Source organism: Elephas maximus, chromosome 7, assembly GCF_024166365.1.
Source record: "Elephas maximus indicus isolate mEleMax1 chromosome 7, mEleMax1 primary haplotype, whole genome shotgun sequence".
In the NCBI taxonomy this organism is placed as follows: Eukaryota; Metazoa; Chordata; class Mammalia; order Proboscidea; family Elephantidae; genus Elephas; species Elephas maximus.
The window spans coordinates 58431220-58457723 of NC_064825.1; the positions used below are offsets into that span (position 1 = coordinate 58431220).

The 26504-nt window shown below is 38.3% G+C and overlaps 1 protein-coding gene across 1 annotated transcript; it reads right to left on the reverse strand.

The window, feature by feature from the left end:
- Positions 1 to 17515: 17515 nt before the first annotated feature.
- LOC126079557 (olfactory receptor 52E8-like) lies at positions 17516 to 18463 on the reverse strand. The gene has a single exon (XM_049890651.1). It carries the CDS (start codon positions 18455 to 18457, stop codon positions 17516 to 17518), a length of 942 nt encoding a protein of 313 aa, XP_049746608.1. The 5' UTR covers positions 18458 to 18463.
- Between the last annotated feature and the right edge of the window lie 8041 nt (positions 18464 to 26504).

The following is a 26504-nucleotide window of genomic DNA, read 5'->3' on the forward strand; positions in this document are numbered from 1 at the left end:
TTGCTAACAGTTTCTTCTTCCCACTTAATTTTTTGTCCTGAGTAGTTTATATATTGTCTGTTCCTCTTATTCGTTGTTGTTGATTTTGTTTCTGCTGAGTCTCTCTTTTTTTTTCTGGTATTTTATTTTGATGAGTAGGATAGTCTCCTTTGTGGTTACCTTAATATTTACCCCTATTTTTCTAAGTTTAAATCTAACTTTTATTTCTTTATATTGCCTTGTCTTCCTCTCCATATGGAAGATCTATGATTACATTTCTTAGTCCCTCTTTGTTGTTTTAATGTTGTCTTCTTTTCTATAATGACAACACTGTGTCCCTGTTTTGAGCATCTTTTTAATCTTAACTTATTTTTGTGATTTCCCTATCTGGGTTGACATCTGATTGCTCTGTCCAGTGTTCTAGTCTTGAGTTTATACCTAATATTATTGACCTTCTAACCAAAGAATTCCCTTTGGTATTTCTTGTACTTTTGATTTGGTTTTTATGAATTCTCTAAACTTCAATTTATCTGGAAATGTCCTAATTTCACCTGCATATTTGAGAGACAGTTTTGCTGGGTATATGATTCTTGGCTGGCAGTTTTTTTTTTTTTTCCTTCAATGCTTTACATGTCACCCCATTGCCTTCTTGCCTGCACGATTTCTATTGAGTAGTCCGAGCTTATTCTTATTGACTCTCCCTTGTAGGTGACTCTTTGTTTATCCCTAGCTACTCTTAAAATTCTCTCTTTATCTTTGGTTTTGGCAACTTTGATTATAATATGTTTTGGTGACTTTCTTCTAAATTCTACCTTATGTGGATTTTGTTGGGCATCTTGGATAGATGTCTTCTCACCTTTCACGATATTAGGGAAGTTTTCTGTCAAGAAATCTTCAACAATTCTCTCTGTATTTTCTGTTTTCCCTCCGTGTTCTGGTTCTCCAATCACTCGTAGGTTATTTTTCTTGTTAGAGTCCCACACGATTCTTAAGGTTGCTTCATTTTTTTTAATTCTTTTTTTCTGATTTTTCTTCAAATATATTGGTGCCACATGCTTTAGCTTCAGTCACCCCAATTCTGCCTTCCACTTGCTCAATTCTGCTCCTCTGACTTTCTATTGGGTTGTCTAATTCTGTAATTTTATTGTTAATCTTCTGAACTTCTGATTGTTCTCTCTCTATGGATTCTTACAGCTTATTAAATTTTTCATTATGTTCTTCAATAACCTTTGCAACTTTTTCAACTACTTTATCTGTGTGTTCCTTGGCTTGTTCTGTTTATTGCCTGATTTCCTTCCTAATCTTGTTCCTGATGTCTTGAAGAGTTCTATATATTAATCTTTTGTATTGTGCATCTGGTATTTCCAGGAAGGCACCTTCATGCAGAAGATCCATTAATTCTTTGTTTTGAGAGCTTGTTGAGGAGATCATGGTCTGTTTCCTTATGTGACTTGATATTGACTGTTGTCTCCAAGCCATCTATAAGTTATCGTATTAGTTTATTTTATATTTGCTTACTGTATCCTAGCTTCTTGCTTTGTTTTGTTTTAATATGCCTAAATGGGTTGCTTGAGTGAGCTAGCTTGATTAATTTTGCCTTAGAAGCTCTGACATCCTGTCACCAGATGGTTAGGGCTATTATCAGGCATATCAGTCTCAAAGTCCATTTGCTTTTCTTGTATGAATTCAGCTCAGGAGTCCAGGTAACTGATCTTCAAGTGTGTGATACAGGTTCTCTCCTTCAGTCTTAGAGGGGCAAGGGTGATTGGTGTAGGTACCAGTATTTGGTTGCAGCAGGGGGTCATGCTCTAAACAAGGCAGGGAGCTGACAACCATCCCCCAAATGTCTGTGAGGAAAGCATGTCCCTGTTACCTAGAGTGCACAGGTGGGTGGGCTCTGCAGACAGACCATGCACACCCAATGCTTTTGGTTTTAAGGACTGGGAGGTACCAGTTATCCTTGGACCCCTGTGATGAGTGGCTGGGTGACCTGAGTGGAGCCACCAGTCCTTAGGCCCCTGATGTGGGGAGGTGAGGACTCTATTTAATATTCAAAGCAGTGTCAAATAGCAAACACGCACCTCTCCACCACACAGCTGAAATCATTGCAGTCTGCCAACAAGGTCCTATTCTCCTGAAATAGGCCCACACAGGTCCATGCAGCGGGGAAAGGTATTCAAAGTCCATGGACCATTTATGCCTGGACAGGAGCCACTTCTGTCCTGAGCTTCCTCCGGTTAGTGGAGCCAGCAAATTATCTTTTCCCACAGTTGTGAATTTTTTCCTACTCCAAGGCCAGAAGCATGGTTTATGGCGCTAAACAGAGCCTATCTCAGGCTCAGGGGACTCAACAGTCACTAAAGCCAGCTTGGGGCCTGGGGCACAATAAAATATACACAAGCACTTAGCTTTTGCTGAGAGCACCGTTCTTCTCTGGTTTTGGAGGTGTGAGTAGGCTGTGCAGTTGGCTGCTTCTCCCTGAGGAAACTGAGACCAAACACTACCACCAGCCTGCCGAAGGTGCTCCCAGGAATGGGGCCTAAGGGATCCCAGTGATTCAGCTCTGTTAACTTCTCTCTACTTCTGAACCATCTCTCCCTCCCCGCTGCTGCTCAGTCTGGTTTCTAACTTTGTCTTTGATGTTCAGGGCTCCTAGCTTGTCATAAATATAATTGTTTCACTTGTTTTTTCAGGTCTTTGTTATAAGATGGATCACAGGAAGCATCTGGCTAGTCTGCCATCTTGGCCTTGCCTCCCAATAGTTGGTTGCTTTTTTGATTGTAAAAATTGAGAAATACTCATGTTGGCTGTGCCACTACCTTCTCTCTATAAACGCAATCCCACATTCTGTCAACCTTCTGTATAGCTCTCTTTAGATTGGGCCTTCCTAGATGCCATCTGGTCTAGCTGCTCATTACAGTAATTGCTTTCCACTTGCTTCTGACCATGATAAGTTTTGTCTCAATATCAAGCCTTCTGATTTAGAATCTCCGTATGCTGGGCCTTTGAACAACCTCATTCCTAAATGGGAATCATGGTTATTGTTATTATTACTATCATTGCTATTAGAAGCAAGAGAATAACTATAAAAATAATGTTGCCATGTAATTGTTTAATATTAATTTTACAAGGATATATCAGCTATATTGTCACTTGCTATTCACATCAGCCACATGAGAAAAACTGGAAAGATTCTGATTTCTGAATAAATGAATTTTTTCTTTTAATATCTGGATCACAGATGCATACATCCATACTCAGAAGAAAGCTACTCTGTCATGGGCATTCATTCCTCTCACCACTTAGTATTCCTAAGACTCTTTCCAAAAGTATCCCTTATTCATAGGACTTTTGTTTACTCTCAAGCACTTAATCCTTCATTTAGCTCTTTGAACCACATTACCCATCCCGATTAGCACACCCTGGTTTCTTTCCAATTTACTCTTCCTTATTCTCTAGTCCCCCTTACCTACTTGACTAACCTAGTCAGCCCAAAAGACATGTTTCTATAGAAGAGGGACAAAGGTTGAGTATGTTCTTAATTACAAGAAATAACCTTCTGAAGATGGATGAAATCGTCTTTAAAATGGGAGACATGGCCTTTTCCTAGGAACCAAGGAAGTCAGGATCTTGCGCAATACACTGTACTGGAGGTTTTAGGAAACCAAAGCAGAAGATTTCAGCAATAACAGAAGCACAACTCTGTAACAAAGAGATCTGTGAGAGAAAACAGAGGAGATAAAATCTTAAAATATGGAAGCATAACATACAAGAGATCCCCCAAGATAAGTGTGAGCAGAAGAAAAGAAGAACCAGCATCGTTTTCCTTTTGAGCCTCTAGGGCTGCACGTTAATGATATAGTCTCAGAAAGGCATTTGCTCATGTCAGTGCAATTGCTTGTAATATTCTCTCTCAGGGACCCATTATTCCATGACGTTGCTCTAATCAAAATGGTGGATACACCTTTATATGTGTACTTATTTAATCAGTGTCTGAGCGTTCCCATTAATTTGTAAGCTTCATGAGGGTGGGTTGTTTTGTTCTTCGTTATTTATCTACTACAGCGTCTGGCAGACAGCTACTACTTAAAACGTATTTGTTAATGAATAGCAAATAAACAGATGGTTATTAAGTTGAATTCCTAGTCACAAGATCCGATGTTAGGAGGGATGGGAATAGTAATCACAAAACATTCCCGAGTATAAAAGTTGGATAAATGAGAAGGAAAGCCATAATTCCCGTAAGAGGATACTTTGGGTATATAAGAAAGATAATGCTTAGATCAGAAGCTTTCCTAACAAAGGAGTTATCAATGGTCTTGTGATGTAATAAAGAGAGAATAAAGGGCAGACATTCTGAGAAGAGTTTAAAAAAAAGTAAATGATGTGACAATCGATAAGAAATGGGAACTAAAATAATTGATGGATTTACTTATGTACAACATTCTTTCCATCAAAAATCCTGCCTATTGTGCTGCTTTATAGCATTCGTGAAACCTCAATAAAATAGCTTCATGGTAGTTTATTTTCCAAAATCTCAGTTATTTAATGTTTTGTAATATCCACCTATTTTCAGCATATAAAATAATTATTCACTGTATATTAGAATGCCTAAGCAAGGGCAAAAGGATGGTGACAGAGACTTACAAAATCTGTAATAAAAGCCTTAGCCTTTTGAGAGAATTAGAGGAATAGACTAGGAAAGAAGTTGCTGCAAAACAGCCTCATTCTGCAAAATACACCTAAAACAAACAAACCAACCAAACTTGTTGCTGTCAAGTCCGTTCTGACTCATAGCGACCCTATAGGACAGAGTAGAACTGCTCCACAGAGTTTCAAAGGAGTGCCTGGTGGATTAGAACTGCTGACTTTTTGGTTAGCAGCCATAGCTCTTAACCACTACTACGCCACCACCTAGGAGACCTAGGAAATACTTGTCCTTCTATAGGATGAACAACAAACACTCAAAAACTGCATGACAGCCAGAAATATGTCTGTCAGCAATACCGTAGTGATGGATAAAAGGGAGCTTCTCTCTGAGACCAGAATCATTCCTCTGCAAGACACTAAGTAGGCCTAGTTCAGGAACAACTGCTTATCTCTCAGGAGTCTGTCTCTGTCTGAGGGAGGGTGTCTTAGTCATCTAGTGCTGCTATAACAGAAATATCACAAGTGGACGGCTTTAACAAAGAGAAATTTATTTTCTCACAGCCTAGTAGGCTACAAGTCCAAATTCAGGGCATCAGTAAAATGGAAAGGAACTTTGCCCAGTCCTATGTCATCCTCATGATCACTGGCATATTCGAATATTCGAGTCCATCGTTGAGTCTATTAGGCCAATCCATCTCACCAAGTTCTCCCTCACCCTTGCTGGCCCTCTAATTAAACAAACACAATGTCCTCTAGTGATTGATCCCTGCTCTATGATATGTCCAAAGCAAGTGAGTCAGGTAATATCCTGTTGTAATCCATAAGATTTCCACTGGCCATTTTTTGGAAGTAAATCACCAGGCCTTTCTTCCTAGTCTGTCTTAGCCTGGAAGCTCTATTAAAACCTGTCAACCATTGGTGACCCTGCTGGTATTCGAAGTGCTGATGGTATAGCTTCCAGCATCACAGCAAAATGCAAGCCACCACAGGATCATAAACTGACAGACAGGTGGTGGAGATAGGTGAATAGAAATAAATAAAGTCTCATGATAGAAAAGGGAGAGAGAATCATCTTACCTTTTCCAAATGAAGCCCTAATATTAAAAATATATATACAGTAAAAGATAGACTGGGAGCTTGAATGAGTAAGTGAATGAGTGAGTTCGGCTAATAACAGGAATTTTTATAATGAAAGGAAAGGGATGTCATAAAATATTATTTTTCAGCTTCTGCATGTTTTTTCTCTGAAGCATATACATTTGGTGCTAAAATAACTTGATAACATGGAAGGCTGTAAAGCAATAGTAAGTGTGCATGTAAACACGAAGCTGTAAATACACACATCAGAACGGAAAAAATCGTGTGCCATTAAGTAGCTCTATGCAACTGTTCGGAATCTGGAAGTATTCAAATACTGCTGCTCTTCGTTATTACTGACCATGAAATAAAAATAGAAAAATTTTTGATGTGGAAAAATTTTGAGGATGTCATTTTTTGGATAATAATTTTTTTTTTAAAATTCCTAAATAACCGGAACATGGTACAGTTCCATAAATTAAGCTAAATGAGGAAGTTAGGGGAGAGAGACAGATAGATGTCTGTTTAGCTGGTGATTTTTTTTTTCTTCCTTATCATAAAATGCAGGCATTCTTATTAAAAAAAAAAAAAGACAAAATACAAAGTTATGCAGAGTCACCTGTAATTCTACACGCTAGAAATACATTTGTGAAATATTTTGGTTTATTCTTCCAAATTAATATTTGTATCATAAATAGAGTGAATGAAGGGATTAAATCAATAGGTTGAAGTCCAGACCTTTCCAATATTTATGGTGAAACACACATAACAGCCCAGCCTCTACCCAACTCACCAGCTTCAGGTACAGCCACTACTGAGGGAACCTGCAATCCTAATACCTGCTTAAAGTGTCTCAGCTCCATTAACTGTGATCCAAGGAGGGCAATTTGTAGTTAGATTGAAAATCCTCTCCCTGAGCGGGAATAGTTGCTCTTCTGGGACTCCATGGCATGACAGCATGAGAAACAAAGCATCAACAGGTTGTAACCACAAGTTTATGGGCACAAAAAACACATTTGCAAAGGAATCCCTTGGAATTTTCCAGTTTCTGCCGTATGTCCCCAACTTATAAGAAGTTCTTATTCTCGAACTGTCGTATTATTTCTAACTGCTGTCTTGCCATCAGATCTGCAGGAATGATATCTGAGGCACCCTGTAATTTCACATCTTGTTACCCAAGGCTGTCATTTTCTCCAGTGACTTTGTTCAACAAACAACACTTACTTGATCTAGAAATCAGTTAAGCCATTGAATCATTACTGAAGATTAAATGTGTACTTGGATATGTCTTGTATCCTTTATTCTTTCCCCCAAGAGGCTTATATTCTAGTCGTATAGATAACATTAACCACTTATAAATATGCAAAGAATTAAATGTTAAGTTGTATGTTGCTATCTACAGAGCTACAAAGATTCAGAGAAATGTGAAATCGCCTACTCTTTCTAACTCAGTTTCCTTTAGAAAAGAAAGTTTGAAGCTGAGACAACGAAAATTACAAAGTAAAATAGAAACAGATATTATATGAGGACTCGGGGAGACTTTATAGTGTGTCTAGGCTGAAGAAATAAAGAATTGATGGAAGATTGACTTTCTTCTGAGAAAACAAAAAGCAGCCCTAACAGCTGTTTGGTGGTGGCTGGTCATGCTGATAGCCACGTAACATAAGCAATTTCACAAAACATCAACATCAGAGATGAAAATAAGAGTGTTCTATAATTATGTCTGTCTTTAATTATCTAGTGCTGCTATAACAGAAAGTGGGTGGCTTTAACAAAGACAAATTTATTTTCTCACAGTCTAGTAAGATAGAAGTCCAAATTCAGGGTGTCAGCTTCAGGGAAAACTTTCTCTCTCTATTGGCTGTGGAGGAAGGTCTTTCTCTTCAATCTTCCCCTGGTTGAGAAGCTTCTCTGCACAGGACCCTGGGTCTAAAGGATGCGCTTGACTGCTGGTACTTCTTTCTTGGTGGTATGAGGTCCCCAACTCGCTGCTTGCTTCTTTCTTTTTATCTCTCTTAAGATACACAGGGAAACTCCCTTTACATTGAATCAGTGATGTGACCTTAGTAAGGGTGTTACAATCCCATCCCAAGCCTCTTTAACATAAAATTACAATCACAAAATAGAGGACAACCACAGAATACTGGGAATCATGGCCTTATCAAGTTGATACACTAATTTTGGGGGGGGACATAATTCAATCCATGACAATGTCTGAACAGACACAAAAAGACAAAAAGACCAAATGCCTCCTTCTCCCAGATAATAACAGTAACTCTACAGCACTGATACAATTTTGTCAATGTTAGATCTACCATAATTTTCTTGAATTTGATTCTGCCAATGTACTTTTCATTTATGTGCATATTGTATTTCAGCCAGCTTTGTGTGAGTTTGTGTCATTACCTTAGCCAGTTCTTTCTCAGTTCCTACTCCTGTTTTACAGAATCCAGAGATAATACTATCCGTCAGGATAGGCTAAGGTGTGCTGAGGTAACACACCCCCACTCCTATATCTCAGCGTGCTAAAGAATCAAAGGTTTACTTCTTGTTCAGACTATGTAACTATGCAGGCTCTTGGGGTGAAGAAACACTGTATCGCAGTCAATCAGGGGCCTATTCTGATGAACGCACTAGCATTTTATGAGATGGTAGCCTAACAAAAATCTTCAGGGTACAAAAAAGGAGGAGGAGAGAACATGGAGAAGCTCTTAATCACTCTTAATTATTTTCTCCCTTAATTGACACAGGTCACTTCTACAAATATTAGACTTGCCAAAGCAAGTCATATGGTCAAGTCTAACTTCACAAGACTGGACATGTGTGGTCCTTCCATATTCTTGGAAGAAGAAAAGAATTGGAAATATTGGTAAATGCAGTAATTACTACCCCAAGAATAATAAGCAGATATTTCTAGTTTTTATTTTCTAATTACTGAAAAACATATTTTCAAGCTGTACTTTCTTTGAAAAACCTTCAGAAAAATTCTTTTTCTTCCTGTAATTATTTTTCCAAAGATTCAAGTTGCTGTAGAAGCAGTTATTAATTTTTGTATTTCTTTATATGTGAAGGGAGTAATATTATTTTAATTTCTTAATGTACTAATCTATAAGCTCCTGTTCTGTCGACCTGGGTAACTAAAGCTTTCTTAGCTTTCCTGGGTCAGAATTTTCTGAATATACAGACCAGCTTGACTTAATTAATTTTTCTGACATCCGTTTATTCAGCTGATCTGGGATCTTCTAAACAAACAAAAAAAATAACTGTAGCCTTTGGATATTCTTTTAACAAATATGGTACATAAACATCTATATGTTACCCTGTTTACAATATTTTTGAGAGAATTAACTACCAAATTTAGAAGCAAATTCTGTATTTCTCTCTGATCTATTTTGGTCATGCAATAGAAGTTCTACACATATGAATTGATAATGAACCAGTTTTAATTAAAGTAAGAGAGAGAATATAACTCTGGCAGACTCACTTGAATGTATTTTTTTTTATTAACTTTTATTGAGCTTCAAATGAATGTTTACAAATCAAGTCAGACTGTCACATATAAGTTTACATACACCTTACTCCGTACTCCCACTTGCTCTCCCCCTAATGAGTCAGCCCTTCCAGTCTCTCCTTTCGTGACAATTTTGCCAGCTTCCAACTCTCTCTATTCTCCCATCCCCCCTCCAGACAAGAGATGCCAACACAGTCTCAAGTGTCCACCTGATATAATTAGCTCACTCTTCATCAGCATCTCTCTCCTACCCACTGTCCAGTCCCTTTCATGTCTGATGAGTTGTCTTCAGGAATGGTTCCTGTCCTGTGCCAACAGAAGGTTTGGGGACCATGACCGCCGGGATTCCTCTAGTCTCAGTCAGACCATTAAGTATGGTCTTTTTATGAGAATTTGGGGTCTGCATCCCACTGATCTCCTGCTCCCTCAGGGGTCCTCTGCTGTGCTCCCTGTCAGGGCAGTCATCGATTGTGGCCGGGCACCAACTAGTTCTTCTGGTCTCAGGATGATGTAGGTCTCTGGTTCATGTGGCCCTTTCTGTCTCTTGGGCTCTTAGTTATCGTGTGACCTTGGTGTTCTTCATTCTCCTTTGATCCAGGTGAGTTGAGACCAATTGATGCCGCTTAGTTGGCAGCTTGTTATCATTTAAGACCTCAGATGCCACATTTCAAAGTGGGATGCAGAATGTATTCATATTAGAATTATTTTGCCAATTGACTTAGAAGTCCCCTTAAACCATGGTCCCCAAACCCCGCCCTTGCTCCGCTGACCTTTGAAGCATTCAGTTTATCCTGGAAACTTCTTTGCTTTTGGTCCAGTCCAGTGGAGCTGACCTTCCATGTATTGAGTATTGTCCTTCCCTTCATCTAAAGCAGTTCTTAGCTACTAATTAATCAGTAAAAAAACCTCTCCCACCCTCCCTCCCTCCCCCCCTCATAACCACCAAAGTATGTGTTCTTCTCAGTTTATACTATTTCTCAAGATCTTATAATAGTGGTCTTAGGACAAATATTGTATTTAAAAAAAAATAAATACAATATTTGTCCTTCTGCCTCTAATTTCGCTCAGCATAATGCCTTCCAGGTTCCTCCATGTTATGAAATGTTTCACAGATTCGTCACTGTTCTTTATCCATGTGTAGTATTCCATTGTGTGAATATACCACAATTTATTTACCCATTCATCCGTTGATGGACACCTTGGTTGCTTCCAGCTTTTTGTTATTGTAAACAGAGCTGCAATAAACATGGGTGTGCATATATCTGTTTGTGTTAAGGCTCTTATTTCTCTAGGGTATATTCCAAGGAGTGGGATTTCTGGGTTGTATGGTAGTTCTATTTCTAACTGTTTAAGATACCGCCAGATAGATTTCCAAACTGGTTGTACCATTTTACATTCCCACCAGCAGTGTATAAGAGTTCCAATCTCTCCGCAGCCTCTCCAACATTTATTATTTTGTGTTTTTTGGATTAATGCTTGTTGGTGTGAGATGGAATCTCATCCTAGTTTTAATTGGCATTTCTCTAATGGCTAATGGTCGAGAGCATTTTCTCATGTTTCTGTTAGCTGCCTGAATATCTTCTTTAGTGAAGTGTGTGTTCATATCCTTTGCCCACTTTTTGATTGGGTTGTTTGTCTTTTTGTGGTTGAGTTTTGACAGAATCATGTAGATTTTAGAGATCAGGCGCTGGTCGGAGATGTCATAGCTGAAAATTCTTTCCCAGTCTGTAGGTGGTCTTTTTACTCTTTTGGAGAAGTCTTCAGATGAGCATAGGTGTTTGATTTTTAGGAGCTCCCAGTTATCGGGTTTCTCTTCGTCATTTTTGGTAATGTTTTGTATTCTGTTTATGCCTTGTATTAGGGCTCCTAGGGTTGTCCCAATTTTTTCTTCCATGATCTTTATCGTTTTAGTCTTTATGTTTAGGTCTTTGATCCACTTGGAGTTAGTTTTTGTGCATGGTGTGAGGTATGGGTCCTGTTTCATTTTTTTGCAAATGGATATCCAGTTATGCCAGCACCATTTGTTAAAAAGACTATCTTTTTCCCAATTAACTGACACTGGGCCTTTGTCAAATATCAGCTGCTCATACATGGATGGATTTATATCTGGGTTCTCAATTCTGTTCCATTGGTCTATGTGCCTGTTGTTGTACCAGTACCAGGCTGTTTTGACTACTGTGGCTGTATGATAGGTTCTGAAATCAGGTAGAGTGAGGCCTCCCACTTTCTTCTTCTTTTTCAGTAGTGCTTTGCTTATCCGGGGCTTCTTTCCCTTCCATATGAAATTGGTGATTGTTTCTCTATCACCTTAAAATATGACATTGGAATTTGGATCAGAAGTGCGTTAAATGTATAGATGGCTTTTGGTAGAATAGACATTTTTACTATGTTAAGTCTTCCTATCCATGAGCAAGGTATGTTTTTCCACTTAAGTATGTCCTTTTGAATTTCTTGTAGTAGAGCTTTGTAGTTTTCTTTGTATAGGTCTTTTACATCCTTGGTAAGATTTATTCCTAAGTATTTTATCTTCTTGGGGACTACTGTGAATGGTATTGATTTGGTTATTTCCTCTTCGGTGTTCTTTTTGTTGATGTAGAGGAATCCAAGTGATTTTTGTATGTTTATTTTATAACCTGAGACTCTGCCAAACTCTTCTATTAGTTTCAGTAGTTTTCTGGAGGATTCCTTAGGGTTTTCTGTGTATAAGATCATGTCATCTGCAAATAGGGATAACTTTACTTCCTCCTTGCCAATCCGGATACCCTTTATTTCTTTGTCTAGCCTAATTGCCCTGGCTAGGACTTCAAGTACGATGTTGAATAAGAGCGGTGATAAAGGGCATCCTTGTCTGGTTCCCATTCTCAAGGGAAATGCTTTCAGGTTCTCTCCATTTAGAGTGATATTGGCTGTTGGCTTTGCATAGATGCCCTTTATTATGTTGAGGAATTTTCCTTCAATTCCTATTTTGGTGAGAGTTTTTATCATAAATGGGTGTTGGACTTTGTCAAATGCCTTTTCTGCATTAATTGATAAGATCATGTGGTTTTTGTCTTTTGTTTTGTTTGTATGGTGGATTGCATTAATGGTTTTTCTAATATTAAACCAGCCTTGCATACCTGGTATAAATCCCACTTGGTCGTGGTGAATTATTTTTTTGATACGTTGTTGAATTCTATTGGCCAGAATTTTGTTGAGGATTTTTGCATCAATGTTCATGAGGGATATAGGTCTATAATTTTCTTTTTTTGTAATGTCTTTACCTGGTTTTGGTATCAGGGAGATGGTGGCTTCATAGAATGAATTGGGTAGTATTCTGTCATTTTCTATGCTTTGAAATACCTTTAGTAGTAGTGGTGTTATCTCTTCTCTGAAAGTTGGGTAGAACTCTGCAGTATAGCCATCCGGGCCATGGCTTTTTTTTTGTTGGGAGTTTTTTGATTACCGTTTCAATCTCTTTTTTTGTTATGGGTCTATTTAGTTGTTCTACTTCTGAATGTGTTAGTTTAGGTAGGTAGTGTTTTTCCAGGAATTCATCCATTTCTTCTAGGTTTTCAAATTTGTTAGAGTACAATTTTTCATAATAATCTGATATGATTCTTTTAATTTCAGTTGGGTCTGTTGTGATGTCGCCCATCTCGTTTCTTATTCGGGTTATTTGTTTCCTTTCCTGTATTTCTTTAGTCAGTCTAGCCAATGGTTTATCAATTTTGTTAATTTTTTCAAAGAACCAGCTTTTGGCTTTGTTAATTCTTTCAATTGTTTTTCTGTTCTCTAATTCATTTAGTTCAGCTCTAATTTTTATTATTTGTTTTCTTCTGGTGCCCGATGGATTCTTTGTTGCTAACTTTCTATTTGTTCAAGTTGTAGGGACAGTTCTCTGATTTTGGCTCTTTCTTCTTTTTGTATGTGTGCATTTATTGATATAAATTGGCCTCTGAGCACTGCTTTTGCTGTGTCCCAGAGGTTTTGATAGGAAGTATTTTCATTCTCCTTGCATTCTATGAATTTCCTTATTTCCTCCTTAATGTCTTCTATGACCCAGTCTTTTTTCAGGAGGGTATTGCTCAGTTTCTAAGTATTTGATTTCTTTTCCCTAGTTTTTCTGTTATTGATTTCTAGTTTAATTGCCTTGTGGTCTGAGAAGATGCTTTGGAATATTTCGATGTTTTGGACTCTGCAAAGGTTTGTTTTATGACCTAATATGTGGTCTATTTTAGAGAATGTTCCATGTGCGCTAGAAAAAAAGGTATACTTTGCAGCAGTTGGGTGGAGAGTTCTGTATAAGTCAATGAGGTCAAGTTGGTTGATTGTTGTAATTAGGTCTTCCGTGTCTCTATTGAGCTTCTTACTGGATGTCCTGTCCTTCTCCGAAAGTGATGTGTTGAAGTCTCCTACCATAATTGTGGAGGTGTCTATCTCACTTTTCAGTTCTGTTAAAATTTGATTTATGTATCTTGCAGCCCTGTCATTGGGTGCATATATATTTAATATGGTTATATCTTCCTGATCAATTGTCCCTTTTATCATTACGTAGTGTCCCTCTTTATCCTTTGTGGTGGATTTAAGTTTAAAGTCTATTTTGTCAGAAATTAATATTGCTACTACTTTTTTGCTTATTGTTTGCTTAATATTTTTTTTCCATCTTTTGAGTTTTAGTTGTTAGTGTCTCTAAGTCTAAGGTGTGTCTCTTGTAGGCAGCATATAGACGGATCGTGTTTCTTTATCCAGTCCGAGACTCTCTGTCTCTTTATTGGTGCATTTAGTCCATTTACATTCAGCGTAATAATTGATAAGTAAGTGTTTAGTGTTGTCATTTTGATGCCTTTTTATGTGTGTTGTTGACAATTTCATTTTTCCACTTACTTTTTTGTGCTGAGATGTTTTTCTTTGTAAATTGTGAGATCCTCATTTTCATAGTATTTGACTTTATGTTTGTTGAGTGGTTACGTTTTTCTTGGCTTTTATTTTGAGTTATGGAGTTGTTCTACCTCTTTGTGGTTACCTTAATATTTACCCCTATTTTTCTAAGTAAAAACCTAACTTGTATTGTCCTATATCTCCTTGTATCCCTCTCCATATGGCAGTTCTATGCCACCTGTATTTAGTCCCTCTTTTTGATTATTGTTATCTTTTACATATTGACTTCAATGATTCCCTGTTAGGAGCATTTTTTTTTAATTAATCTTAATTTGTTTGTGTGATTTCCCTATTTGAGTTGATATCAGGATGTTCTGTTCTGTGACCTTGTGTTGTGCTGGTATCTGATATTATTGGTTTTTTGACCAAACAATTTCCTTTAGTATTTCTTGTAGCTTTTTTTTTTGGGGGGGGGGACGTTGCAAATTCTCTAAGCTTGTGTTTATCTGTAAATATCTTAATTTCACCTTCATATTTGAGAGAAAGTTTTGCTGGATATATGATCCTTGGCTGGCAGTTTTTCTCCTTCAGTGCTCTGTATATGTCATCCCATCGTCTTCTTGCCTGCATGGTTTCTGCTGAGTAGTCTGAACTTTTTCTTATTGATTCTTCCTTGAAGGAGACCTTTCTTTTATCCCTGGCTGCTTTTAAAATTTTCTCTTTATCTTTGGTTTTGGCAAGTTTGATGATAATATGTCTTGATGTTTTCCTTTTTGGATCAATGTTAAATGGGGTTCAATGAGCATCTTGGATAGATATCCTTTGGTCCTTCATGATGTCAAGGAAGTTTTCTGTCAGCAGATCTTCAACTATTCTCTCTGTATTTTCTGTCCTCCCTCCCTGTTCTGGGACTCTAATCACCTGCAAGTTATCCTTCTTGATAGAGTCCCACATGATTCTTAGGGTTTCTTCTTTTTTTTTAATTTTATCCGATTTTTTTTCGGCTATGTTGATGTTAATTCCCTGGTCCTCCAGATTTCCCAGTCTGCATTCTAATTGCTCGAGTCTGCTCTTCTGACTTCCTATTGCATTGTCTAATTCTGTACTTTTATTGTTAATCTTTTGGATTTCTGAATGCTGTCTCTCTATGGATTCTTGCAACTTAGTAGGGCTCTGTTGAATAAGCAGAGATATTAGACCTGGGGAACTTGTTTTTCCAGCAAATCCGCTAAAAAAAAAATGCAGTCAGATCCCTATCAGAGCTGCCTTTGCATTATAACAGCCACCTTGTTCCATGTAAGGATGAAAGCCCGAGATTTGGATCATATATGCTTGGCTGGAGCTGGTTCTGTGTCTTTAGTCCAATTAGGGAAGGATTTTTGGTCCCTGAGTTTTTTGTGGTTGCTTCTCTCAGGCCGGAAGAATGGGTTAGGAAAAGACCAAAAAAAAAAAAAAAAAGGAAAAGCAAAGCTGCGGAGCCAGGAGCCGTTCTCCCTTTGACTCAGGAAATTCCAATGTTAATGAAGCCGCCTGGGAAGGGGAGGGGAGGGGAGGGTTCAGAAAAACAGCAGAGAGTAGCACCTCAGAATATAGCCAAAGTTGCTTATCTTGCTCGGGATGACTATTTTATCTGAGATTCCTGAGGGGCGTGTTGCCTATGTGTGCTGGCTGTGTGGAGATTGTACCCAAGGGTCTGGCCCGCTAAGCTGCGGTCATATCCTCTGCTGCCAATCCAAAGCCCAGCATCAAGGTTCCCCTGCTGGGACGCTGCACTCCCGGCTCCAAAATCAGTTGCTTCTTCCCAGGGACTTCTCGTCCCACCAGCTGCATCGCCACGCCGCCCCGGCGGACCAGCTGGGCCCCCTCCCGGGGTTAGTTCAGGGGAGTAGGGCTGCACCCCGTGTTTGCACCGTGACCAGATTCCTCATTCACCTCCCCTGTGCCCAATCCAAAGCCCGGTGCCAAGGTTCCCTGGCTGGGACGCTGCACTTCCGGCTCCAAAACCAGTCACTGCCTCCCAGGGACTTCTCCTTCCATCAGCCGCGTGGCCGTGCCACCCGTGCGGACCGGCTGGGCCCCCTCCCGGGGTCAGTTCAGGGGCTAGGGCTGTGCCTCGTGTTTGCGCCATCACAGATGTCGTGTTCAGCTCCCCTGCGCCCAGTCCTAAGCCCAGGGCCAAGGTTACCTGACTGGGACGCTGGCTCCAGGTTCCGAAAACAGTCGCTGCTTCCCCGTAGTTGTTTGTTCTCAGTCTCTCTCACTCAGGTCAACTCTTTAAATCTGTGTTTGTAGTTCAGGGTTCGTAGATTGTCATGTATGTGATCGATTCACTTGTTTTTCCGAGTCTTTGTTGCAAGAGGGATCCGAGGTAGCATCTACCTAGTCAGCCATCTTGGCCCCCCCTTGAATGTATTTTTAAATGACTCCTTTCTTTACGGGTCAATACTTAGCCCTATGATTATTACAACAGTAGAAATAAGTTGCGTCTTTCCACTCTTACAATAATCACATGGCAAAGTAGTTTTGTGTGACTGTCTTCAATATCTTGTCCCCAGCTTCTGGAATATTTACCTTATATTATTCCAAAGTTTCTAATACCCCATATGAATTAATATGTAATCCCATAGCATAAAATTTGTAACCTTAGTAACCTATATCACCAACCATTAATTTCTTAGGACATAGGATTCTGTCCTTTCATTTTTCTGTCACTAAATAGCCACTTGTAGATGTTCATAAATATTAATTTAATGAATATGTCTTCGGTAGTCAGGCACCATTATTCTCTGCTTTCTGTATTCCATTTCTAAATGCATGGCTTCTTCTCTTCCCCTGGGTTCTAGGTTCTGAACTTTCATTTACAATCTGTTATGGAGAATTTTCTGAACCAGAGTTTACTCAAGTGGAAATAGAAACTATAATTGCAACTACATCATAACATCCTGGTAAGAAATACATGTGTTAATATAAGTTCATTGTTTAGAACAGCAAATACTAAAAACAGTTATGTACTATCATTATTTTATTTCTAAAATCTTGTCTTCAAAACTGTCTATAATCTCTGAGCAAGTTTCATTCTGTCACTTTCATATTCCCTATGATGCCCCAGAAACTGCTACAATTTAAAAATGATCTGGCTTAGTTACTTGCAATTTTGAGATGAGGCATTTAAGAATTCTACATATCAAACTATTCATCTGAAAAATAGAGAAACTAGTCTCTGCAGGGCTACTTTGATGATTAAACAATGCACGTGGGCAGATTTTGTAAACATTCAATCCTTACAGAATCCAAAACACTCATTAATATCCTTAAACTCCAAGGCTTCAATTTGTCATACTCACCTTTGCTCCGCTGATTTTGTCTAGACAGTAAACGCATTCTTATGAGTGTATGAAGGAAATATGAATTCTAAGACAGACCCTCCATGGTCTTGACTGCTTAGTTTCCTCTCTTGAAGAAAATCCTCAAAATTTGCTCCCTAATTTGCTTGGTCCTGACCCCATAGATTACAGGATTGAGGGCTGGGGGCACAACCACATACAAATTGGCCACAAAGATATGGATATATCTGGGGACATTGTGGCCAAAACGGTGTGTCAAAAAAGAGAAAAATGCTGGTGTGAAAAAAGCTAAGATAACACCAATGTGAGAGCCACAAGTGTTGAGAGCTTTGAGTCGGGCCTCCCAGGAGGGCAGGCGGAAAATGGCATGGAGAATCCTGACATAGGACAGAACAATAAGGAGCACATCCAATAATAAAATAGACATACCCCCAAGGCCAAACATTATGTTGACTGTGATGCTTGCACAGGCCAGGCGGGCAATGCCCATGTGCTCACAGTAGCTATGAGGGATGATATGGTGCCCACAGAAGGGCAGCCTCAGCAAGAGAAACAGCAGTGGAACAACCATACACAGGCTCCGCAGGATAGCTATGCCTGCAATGATGCCAATAATTTTGCTGGTGAGGATCATGGTGTACCGAAGAGGTTTACAAATGGCAATGTAGCGGTCAAAGGCCATAGCCACAAGAACGATGCTCTCCATAACTGTAAAAAAGTGGATGAAGAACATCTGGGAAAGGCAGCCTCCAAAAGATATATCCCTGAGGCTAAACCAGAAGATGCCCAGCATTTTGGGGATGGTGACTGTGGAGAGGCCCAGGTCAATGGAGTCCAACATGGCCAGGAAGTAGTACATGGGCTCATGGAGACTGTTCTCAGCCTGGATCACAAACAGGACAATAGCATTCCCCAGGAGTGCAAGAAAATACACAAATAAAAATGGAAATCCAATCCAGATGTGCACATCTTCTAGGCCTGGGATGCCCACTAGGAGGAATGAAGAAGGATGGAACTGGGTGTCATTAGGAATAGACATTCTTCCTGCCACTGTTAGCTCCTGTGCATACCAGAGTTAGATGTTGACTTCTCATTAGGAATTCTTGCTCCACTTCCTTCCTTTTCCAGATTCCTGATAAAATGCAAAATAAGATTTTAATATTCCTTTTTTCCTGTTCAGTGTTATCCAAACTTTTCTGCCATCTTTACCCGAGCATAAGATGGCTCCAGGAATAGAGCAAGCCTCACTCTTCCCCAGATCATTTCCACCCATAAAAGGTTGAACAAGAAATGAGTGGTAAGGAATCAAGAATAAAACAAATGAGAATAACAAAGGTCTTTGTTCTATGCATCTGTTGTTGTTATATACAGTGCATTTAACATACGTGAAGAGTGCATGTAACGCCACCCATTCTCTTAGGGGGCTACTTAAGGACCTTTAAAATATATATGCTTGTGTGTGTGTGTATTCTTCTATCTGATTCTGAAAGCAGAGATCACAAATTCACTTTGGTTTATTCATGTCAATACTTTGACATATACAAACTCTCAGATAAAATGTTTGTTAAGTTAATCAGTGATAGAGAGAAGGCAGAAGAACAACCAGTTATGCCTCAGATGATTAACAAAAAATTTTCATATTTTCATCTTAACTAGGTCTTCCAAAAGCCATCTTCATCTGGAATATTTTGAATCTTGAAAAAAGACAAGGATATAGAAATATTTTAAACAGGACTTTTAAAGTTAGGCTGCAACTTGTGCTTATGAACTATTTTAAATTGAGATGGTAATGGTCCTATAATTCATTGAATCCACAAAATCTCAAATTCATTTAAAAAGCTGTCTTTGAGGAATCAATTAGGGATACTTAGAAAGTTTCCAATTTCCTGAGCTACACCTTGTAAACCCCACGTGTCTGTCAACTTGTCATACTGTGGGGGCAAGAACGGTGAGACTGAGTCTTACATATTTTGGACATGTTGTCAAGAGAGATCAACCCCTGGAGAAGAATATCATGCTTGGTAAAATGGGTCAGTGGAAAAGAGGAAGCCCCTCAATGAGATGAATTGACACAGTGGCTGCCACAGTGGGCTCAAGCATAACAAGGATTGTGAGCATGGCACAGGACTGGGCAATGTTTTGTTCTGTGGTACACAGGATCGCTATAAGTAGGAACCTAATAACAACAACTTACCCTGTTTAAATCCTACCTAAACTAACCCTACTTGTATATGGGAAAGGGGTATCATTTCGAGGTTCTCTTAAGATTAGAGTCCAACAAAGTAGCCCTCTCGCCCAGATCTTTGTGTCTTTCTGGATATTCTCTCTTTGATACTAAATAAATAGGAATGTGTTAACTGATTTTTTTTATACGGCAACTAGCTTGAGTGTCAAATGTGGAATATATTTATTGTGAATTAATATCTTGAGGCATTCATTATTGGGTAGCTATGCCTTAGTTGAAATTATTTTGCAAACTGTGTAGAAGTGATAGGCTCTGAAGATCCCTGGAAATTAGGGTAGTTCATATTTGAATGCCACCCATTGGAGATGGATACATAGAAATGGCATCATGCCTTTCTTTAACTCCAGATAAGATCAACCTCTAGCAAAGAATGTGGTGTATCTGGGGCCTATGAAGCATGGCAGAAATGAGAAATAATTTGGGACAGTATATCAAAAACAGTAAAGCAGTTGCTGAGGCAGAGAAAGAGATATTATAGGAAAAATTGATTTCTCTTCTCAGTTCTGTACCAGAAAACTGTCAGATATAAAAGGATCAATAAGAGAGGTGGGGAAGGACCATTCACAGTTCATTTTAGCAAATATTTATTTACTTCCTGATATGTACTAGGCCTTTACTTAAGGAATTTGAATAGAAAATTTAAATAAGACTTTGCTCGTATTCTCACAAGTTAATTTGAATAAAATATTGTGTTATGATAAAAAAATACAGAAAAAATTGTGGGTATGGAGTTAGGACAAAAACAAAAAGCTTCATGGAGGAGGTAAAATAAATCAAAGATTTAACTATATTTTTTCTAGAGAAAGAAGTATGAGAAGTTTATTCAAGGTGGAGAGAAGAGCACGTATGAATGGAGAATAGGAAGAAAAATTATCAGTGGCCTTACTTTGTAGGGTAAGCTCATTGTTTTGCCATCTAGGACCTGAACTCTATGGCCCTCTATACAACCTTCTCCAGATTCTGGATATTGAAGAGTATCTAGATCACCCTCAATACCTGCCTAGCACCTGAGGTCATAGAAATATATATTTTTTTCTAAAATTCCAAAACAAAGAAGACCATCCTATTCTACCTGATGATTTTCTAGGAGGGGTCCCCAGAATTGGTTCCCTTCTGAGTACCAAAATAACCATATTTCCCACTTGATCAACAGTGTGTGAAGCAGCCAATTATTTATTCATTCCAAAAGTATATACACATCTATTCTAGCAACATATATTCATGTATCCTCCAGTCTCTGCCAGGTATAGTGATGAGCCTGAGACATAGCTTCTTCTCCATGAGACCACAACTTCCAATGTCCTAAAGTCCTGAAAATAACTTACTCCAAATAGTCATTTTTTCAATTCTTCATCTTGTTACTCTACCATATTCTGCAGCATCCCACCACACACACCCTTTGACCTAAGTGCAAAACACCATCTTATGTGCTGTAACTGATGAAGATAAGAAGAGACTTTCAACCAGAGCAATTTTTCCCCCGGGGGACATTTGGCAATGCCTGGGGATATTTTTAGTTGTCAAAACTGGGGGAAAGTGCTGCTAGAATCTACTGGGCAGAGGCCAGGGATGCTGCTAAACATCCTACAGTTCATAGGATAGCCATCCAGGACAAAGAACTATCTGGCCCAAAAATGTCCGTAGTGCCATGCCAAGGTTGAAAAACCCTGTTATACACCTTTATATCTGACATCTTTCTAATTCCTAGTCTCATGATAGATGCTGCTATGAAACTATCTTAACTCTTGCACATTATTCCATTTCTCAGCTGCCTCCTCACCTTAGTGTTTGCTTCTCACCTTTGTATTTGCTTCTATTAAAAACAAGCAGCAAAAGCAAAAAAAAAAAAAACCACTACGAACATTCATGAACATCCTCCACAATTCATTCATTCATGAATTCCTTTATTTAAAAACATACTTGTTGATCTCATATATTAGGCCAGGCAATGTGCTAAGTACAGAGGAAACATAGTCTTTGATCTCTCAATGGTCACATTTAGCCTCTAGTATTTTTTTTTATATATAGGGTCACTCTGAATCAAAATCAATTCAATGGCACTGAGTTTGGTATAAGAAGAGAAAAAATACCTGATTTGTACATAATTTTCTTCTGCATCTCACCTATGGCTGCATGTGTGGGATTATGGACACAAAGAAATACATGCATAGGTAGAAACTTTTATGTAGCTATGGTAGTCTGTGGGTATAAAATTTGCCATGCTTAAATCTTGCCTGTGCTCTTCCTTTTTCCCCCCCAAATCTCAATTATAGACTTACTTGTCCACCTTCTCTCTATTCTAGCTTAGTGTGAACTCGTTCTCCATCTCCAAGCTATCTCCCACCACTCAACCAGAATAACACAGCCTTACCTTGATTTCCAAATTTCTCTGAGAGGTTGGGCTTTGAAAACATCATCTGGAATCTCTCTGGGATTACACTTTCTTTCTTAACCGAGGAATAGGCATTTATATTGGTCCTGCAGCCCTGCAACCACTAGGATGGGGACTATGGTCTCCCTGGGTTTCTGGCAAAGACTGATATTCACTGGAGAGTTCTCCTAAGAAACTTCCCATCATACACTGGAGCTAAAAGGCAAGAATCATCTACTCTTTCCCACCCAAAAAGAGACTGTGCATTTTCTGCTTTCCAGATTAAAAGCCTACGATCCTGGTTAACACCTGGGCTGTTAAGATAGTTCTCTGCCATCTTCTTCAATGACCTGCTGTATCAATCTTCCCTTCCTATTTTTTTAATAAATCATCTCTATCATAGCTTAAATCTTGATATATCTATAATCCTTTTGCCCTATTCCTTTTGAACTATTTAGGTGAAAGACTTGCTAAAGCAACAAAGATGGGAGGGGCCAACCTCCTAGAGAGAAGGAAACTCACTAAGAGAAGCCTAATTTTATACTTCCCATTTTACCCCCAGATATTTAATGACTGTAAGAACAGAGAAAAAAGCTGAGGACCAGGGCAGTGGTAAATCACTCAGAAGCAGGGAAACGTGCAGAGTTTTGTCAAATTATCAGTGCTAGATGGAAAAAAATGCACTTAGGGGCTTTTTTAGCCTGTACTTGAAGAACCAAGATCCCAGAGTGAAAACAGGCACAAAGAAGTAAAACCAAACATCTATACCACTCTTCTCCTAGAGCCATTTCCTAATTCTTAATCTGTATAGGGCAAGTGGAGAAAGCAGACAAAAAGCAGAGCATAGTGATGGCTGTCTTAAGGTGCTAACAAGACAAAGATTAGTGTTCAGGACATACCAAGGAGGATGGAGCATAATAAAAACCCTTGGAAAGTTACATTAACAATAGATTTTTCATCAGAAACTATGGAGGGCAGAAGGGAGTGGGATATTTTTAAAGTGCTGGAAGAAAAAGAAAAAAAAAAAATCAAGCCAGAATGCTATACCCAGCAAAACTATCTTTCAAAAAATCAAGGAGAAGTTATGGTATTTCCAAATAAAAAAGGTAGAGGAAGTTCTTTGCTAATAGATATGCCTCCATAAGAAATGCTAAAGGGAGTGAAATGAGAGGATGAAATGAGAGGACATTACACAGTAACCCAAAACCATATAAAGAAATAAAAAACTTCAGTAAAAGTGGATATATAGGTAAATATAAAAGTCAGTATTATTTTATTTTGTTTTCTAACTCTTTTTTTCCCACATAATTCAAAAGACAAATGCATACAACAAAGATTATAAATCTATGTTAATGGGTATACAATGTGTGTGTGTGGTGTGTGTACTCTGTGACAGGAACAACATAAAGGGGGGAGATGGAGTTATGTAGGAGCAGAGATTTTATATGATATTGAAACTAAACTGGTATCAATTCCAACTAAATTGTTGTAGATTTAGGATATTATTGTGAGTCCCAGGTAACCGCTAAGAAAATATCTTAAAACTACATACACAAAAGATTAACTGTTTCCTTTTCTCCCAGGTGGAGGCGGATGATAAGTTTCTTTGCATGATGGTGACATATTGCAAGCTCATTGTCTTTGTTACTGGCAAGTTGCAAAACAAAGACCTCGAGATTTAATGTCCGCTCCTGTAGGTCTATCCATATGACTCTTCACCAGACGTTCTTGCCCAGATCTTGACTAATATTTCTCCTTTGAAGCCTTTATCAAACAATCAGGCAATTCTTTCCTGTACATGAGTTCATATGCATCATTAAATACAACCATTTGTCTTTCCACAATTGAAGTTATTTGGTTAGATTTTCAGAAGTCTTCTGTAACTGATCAATATCCATTTAGACTTTTTAAGGTCAAACTGGTGAATTAAATGGGCATATGATGGGAACCACCACCCCTACAATGTAGTATTGCTTTGATTTACTACTTTGAATGGGACAGGAGAAGGAGCAGTGTCAGAGGCTTCTACCTAGTCTTGCTTAAGACAATCCACCACAATTCAGGAAATCATATGAAGGTTTCACCAGCTACCAATATATTTATCCCAATAATAAATTTGAAATGTCAAATTTGAAAATTATTATCAGACCTGTCCCCAGATCTATTGTATCCTCTCTGAGCTGAATCAGGGCCAGACCTTCATGTATTTCCTAGGCCCCATCACTATAAATTGGAACCGACTCAATGGCAATGAGTTACATACCCCTAAAGGAGCCCTGGTGGCATAGTGGTTAAAGCACTGGGCTGCTAACCTAAAGGTGGGTGATTCGAATCCACCAGCCACTCCACAGGAGAATGATGTGGCAGTTTGTTCCTGTAAAGATTACAGCCTCGAAAACTCAATGGGATAATTAATTCAACTCTGTCCTATAGGGTTGCTATGAGTCAGAATCATCTCACTAGCAATGGTTTTTTGATTTTATATACCCCTTGGTTCCTGAGTGGTGCTCTTGATTAGTAATTTTTGGTGGTTTGAACCCATCCATAGGCACCATGAAAGAAAAGCCTGGAAATCTGCTTCCATAACGATTACAGCCAAGAAAACTCATGATGCAGTTCTACTCTGTAACACACAGGGCCACTATGAGTTGAAAATGGCTCGACAGCAATGAGTTTTGTTTTGGTTTCTTTATACACCCTTTACTCTCGTGTGGAAGAGAGAGAGTTAATACATTCAGTAGTAACATCAGTTTACACCTTGTGTCCAAAATTCTTCAAAAGTTCTTTCTATTCCTTGTTCCTTAATGCATGATTAACCAAAAAAATGGTGGTAGGTTTCTTTAGAGAAAGACTGGGAAAATCATTACTGAATATATTTGCCGTAGGGTGGCAGGGTCCGTTCACATAAGGATCCAGACTTTTCCTTAACCAATGGGTTTTAAAGCTAAAAACGGGCTTAGATAGAGAAACTGAGCAAGGAATCATGACATTTCATAGAGAGAGCAGAACTCATCTTCCTGAACATCTATTTTTAACAGTTTTATTGAGGTAAAATTCATATACCATAAAATTCAGCTATTTTAATGGTGCAATCCAATGATTTTTAGTAAAATTAAAGGTTTAGGAAATCATTGCCAAAATCGAATTTTAGAACAATTTAATCATCCCAAGGTATCTGTGGTCTCCACTTGCAGTCATTCTTAATTCCATCCACCCCAAGCCTCCGGCAACCACTGATTTACTATCTCTATAGATTTGCATTTGGAAATATTTTATAAAAAGGAAAAGATACAACATGTGGTCTTTATGTTCAGCATCTTTCACATGAATAATGTTTCTGAAGCGCAATCATTGTGTAGCATGTAACAGTAGTTTATTCCTTTTTATTGCTGTGAATTATTCCATTATATGTCTATTTATTCACCAGTTGATGGACACTTGGATTGATTACACTTTTTGGCTACTAAAAATAATGCTGCTATGACATTCATAACAAGTCTTTGGGTGGACATATATTTTCATTTCTCATAGGAAAATAGCTAGGAATGGGATTTTTGGGCCATACAGTAATTTATGTTTGACTTTTGAAAAAACTTCAAAAATGTTTTCCAAAGCAGCACTGTATGAGGGTTCCAGATACTTCACATCCACACTAATACTTGTTCTATTTTGGTTATAGTATTCCTGTTGTTGTTGTTGGGTACTGTTGAGTTGATTCAGCACTTTACTGTTGCACCACCAGGGCTTCTAGTGGGTGTAAAAACGTTTCTTATTGTGATTTTAATATACATTTCCCTAAAGACTAATTATGTGGAGTATCATTTTATGTGTTTTTCGACTAGATGTATATCCTGTTTGACGACATGAATATACAAACATTTTGTCCATTTTTCAGTCAGGTAATGTGTCACTTATAACTGAGTTGTAAGACTTTATATATTGTGGATACAAGTCCTTTATCATTTAGAGGACTTGTGAATGTGTCCTCTCAGTCTGAATATTACTTTTTCCATTTTCTTAAACGAGTGTTTTCAAACACAATATTTTTTAATTTTGATAAAGTCTATTTTATGATTTCTCTTTAATTTCCTTGCAATTGTTATTGTATCTATAAAATCTTTGCCTGATCAAAGGTTATGAATATTTTCTCCTATGTTTTCCTTTGAAATTTTTTCTTATATTTAGGTCTCTGATACATTTGGAGTTAAATTTTCTATACAGCATGAGGTAAGGATTTAAATTTACCTTTTTAAATGTGGATATCTCACTATGCCAGCTCCCAAAAAGCAAGAAAAAATAATGTTATTAGTCTCAGTATTCTTCAGTGCTTTCCTGTTTTCCTTTGTGTTACAGAGTAGAAAACATCACTTTTAACATGTAGAAAAAAAATCATGAATTTTAATACAGACCCATCCATGGCCTCTGACTGTTTATCTGTCTTTTTTTAAAGAACATCCTCAACACTCGCTC

Bases quoted from the DNA above. Each gene is read 5' to 3' on its own strand.
- LOC126079557 (XM_049890651.1), bottom strand. From the start codon at position 18,457: ATGTCTATTCCTAATGACACCCAGTTCCATCCTTCTTCATTCCTCCTA.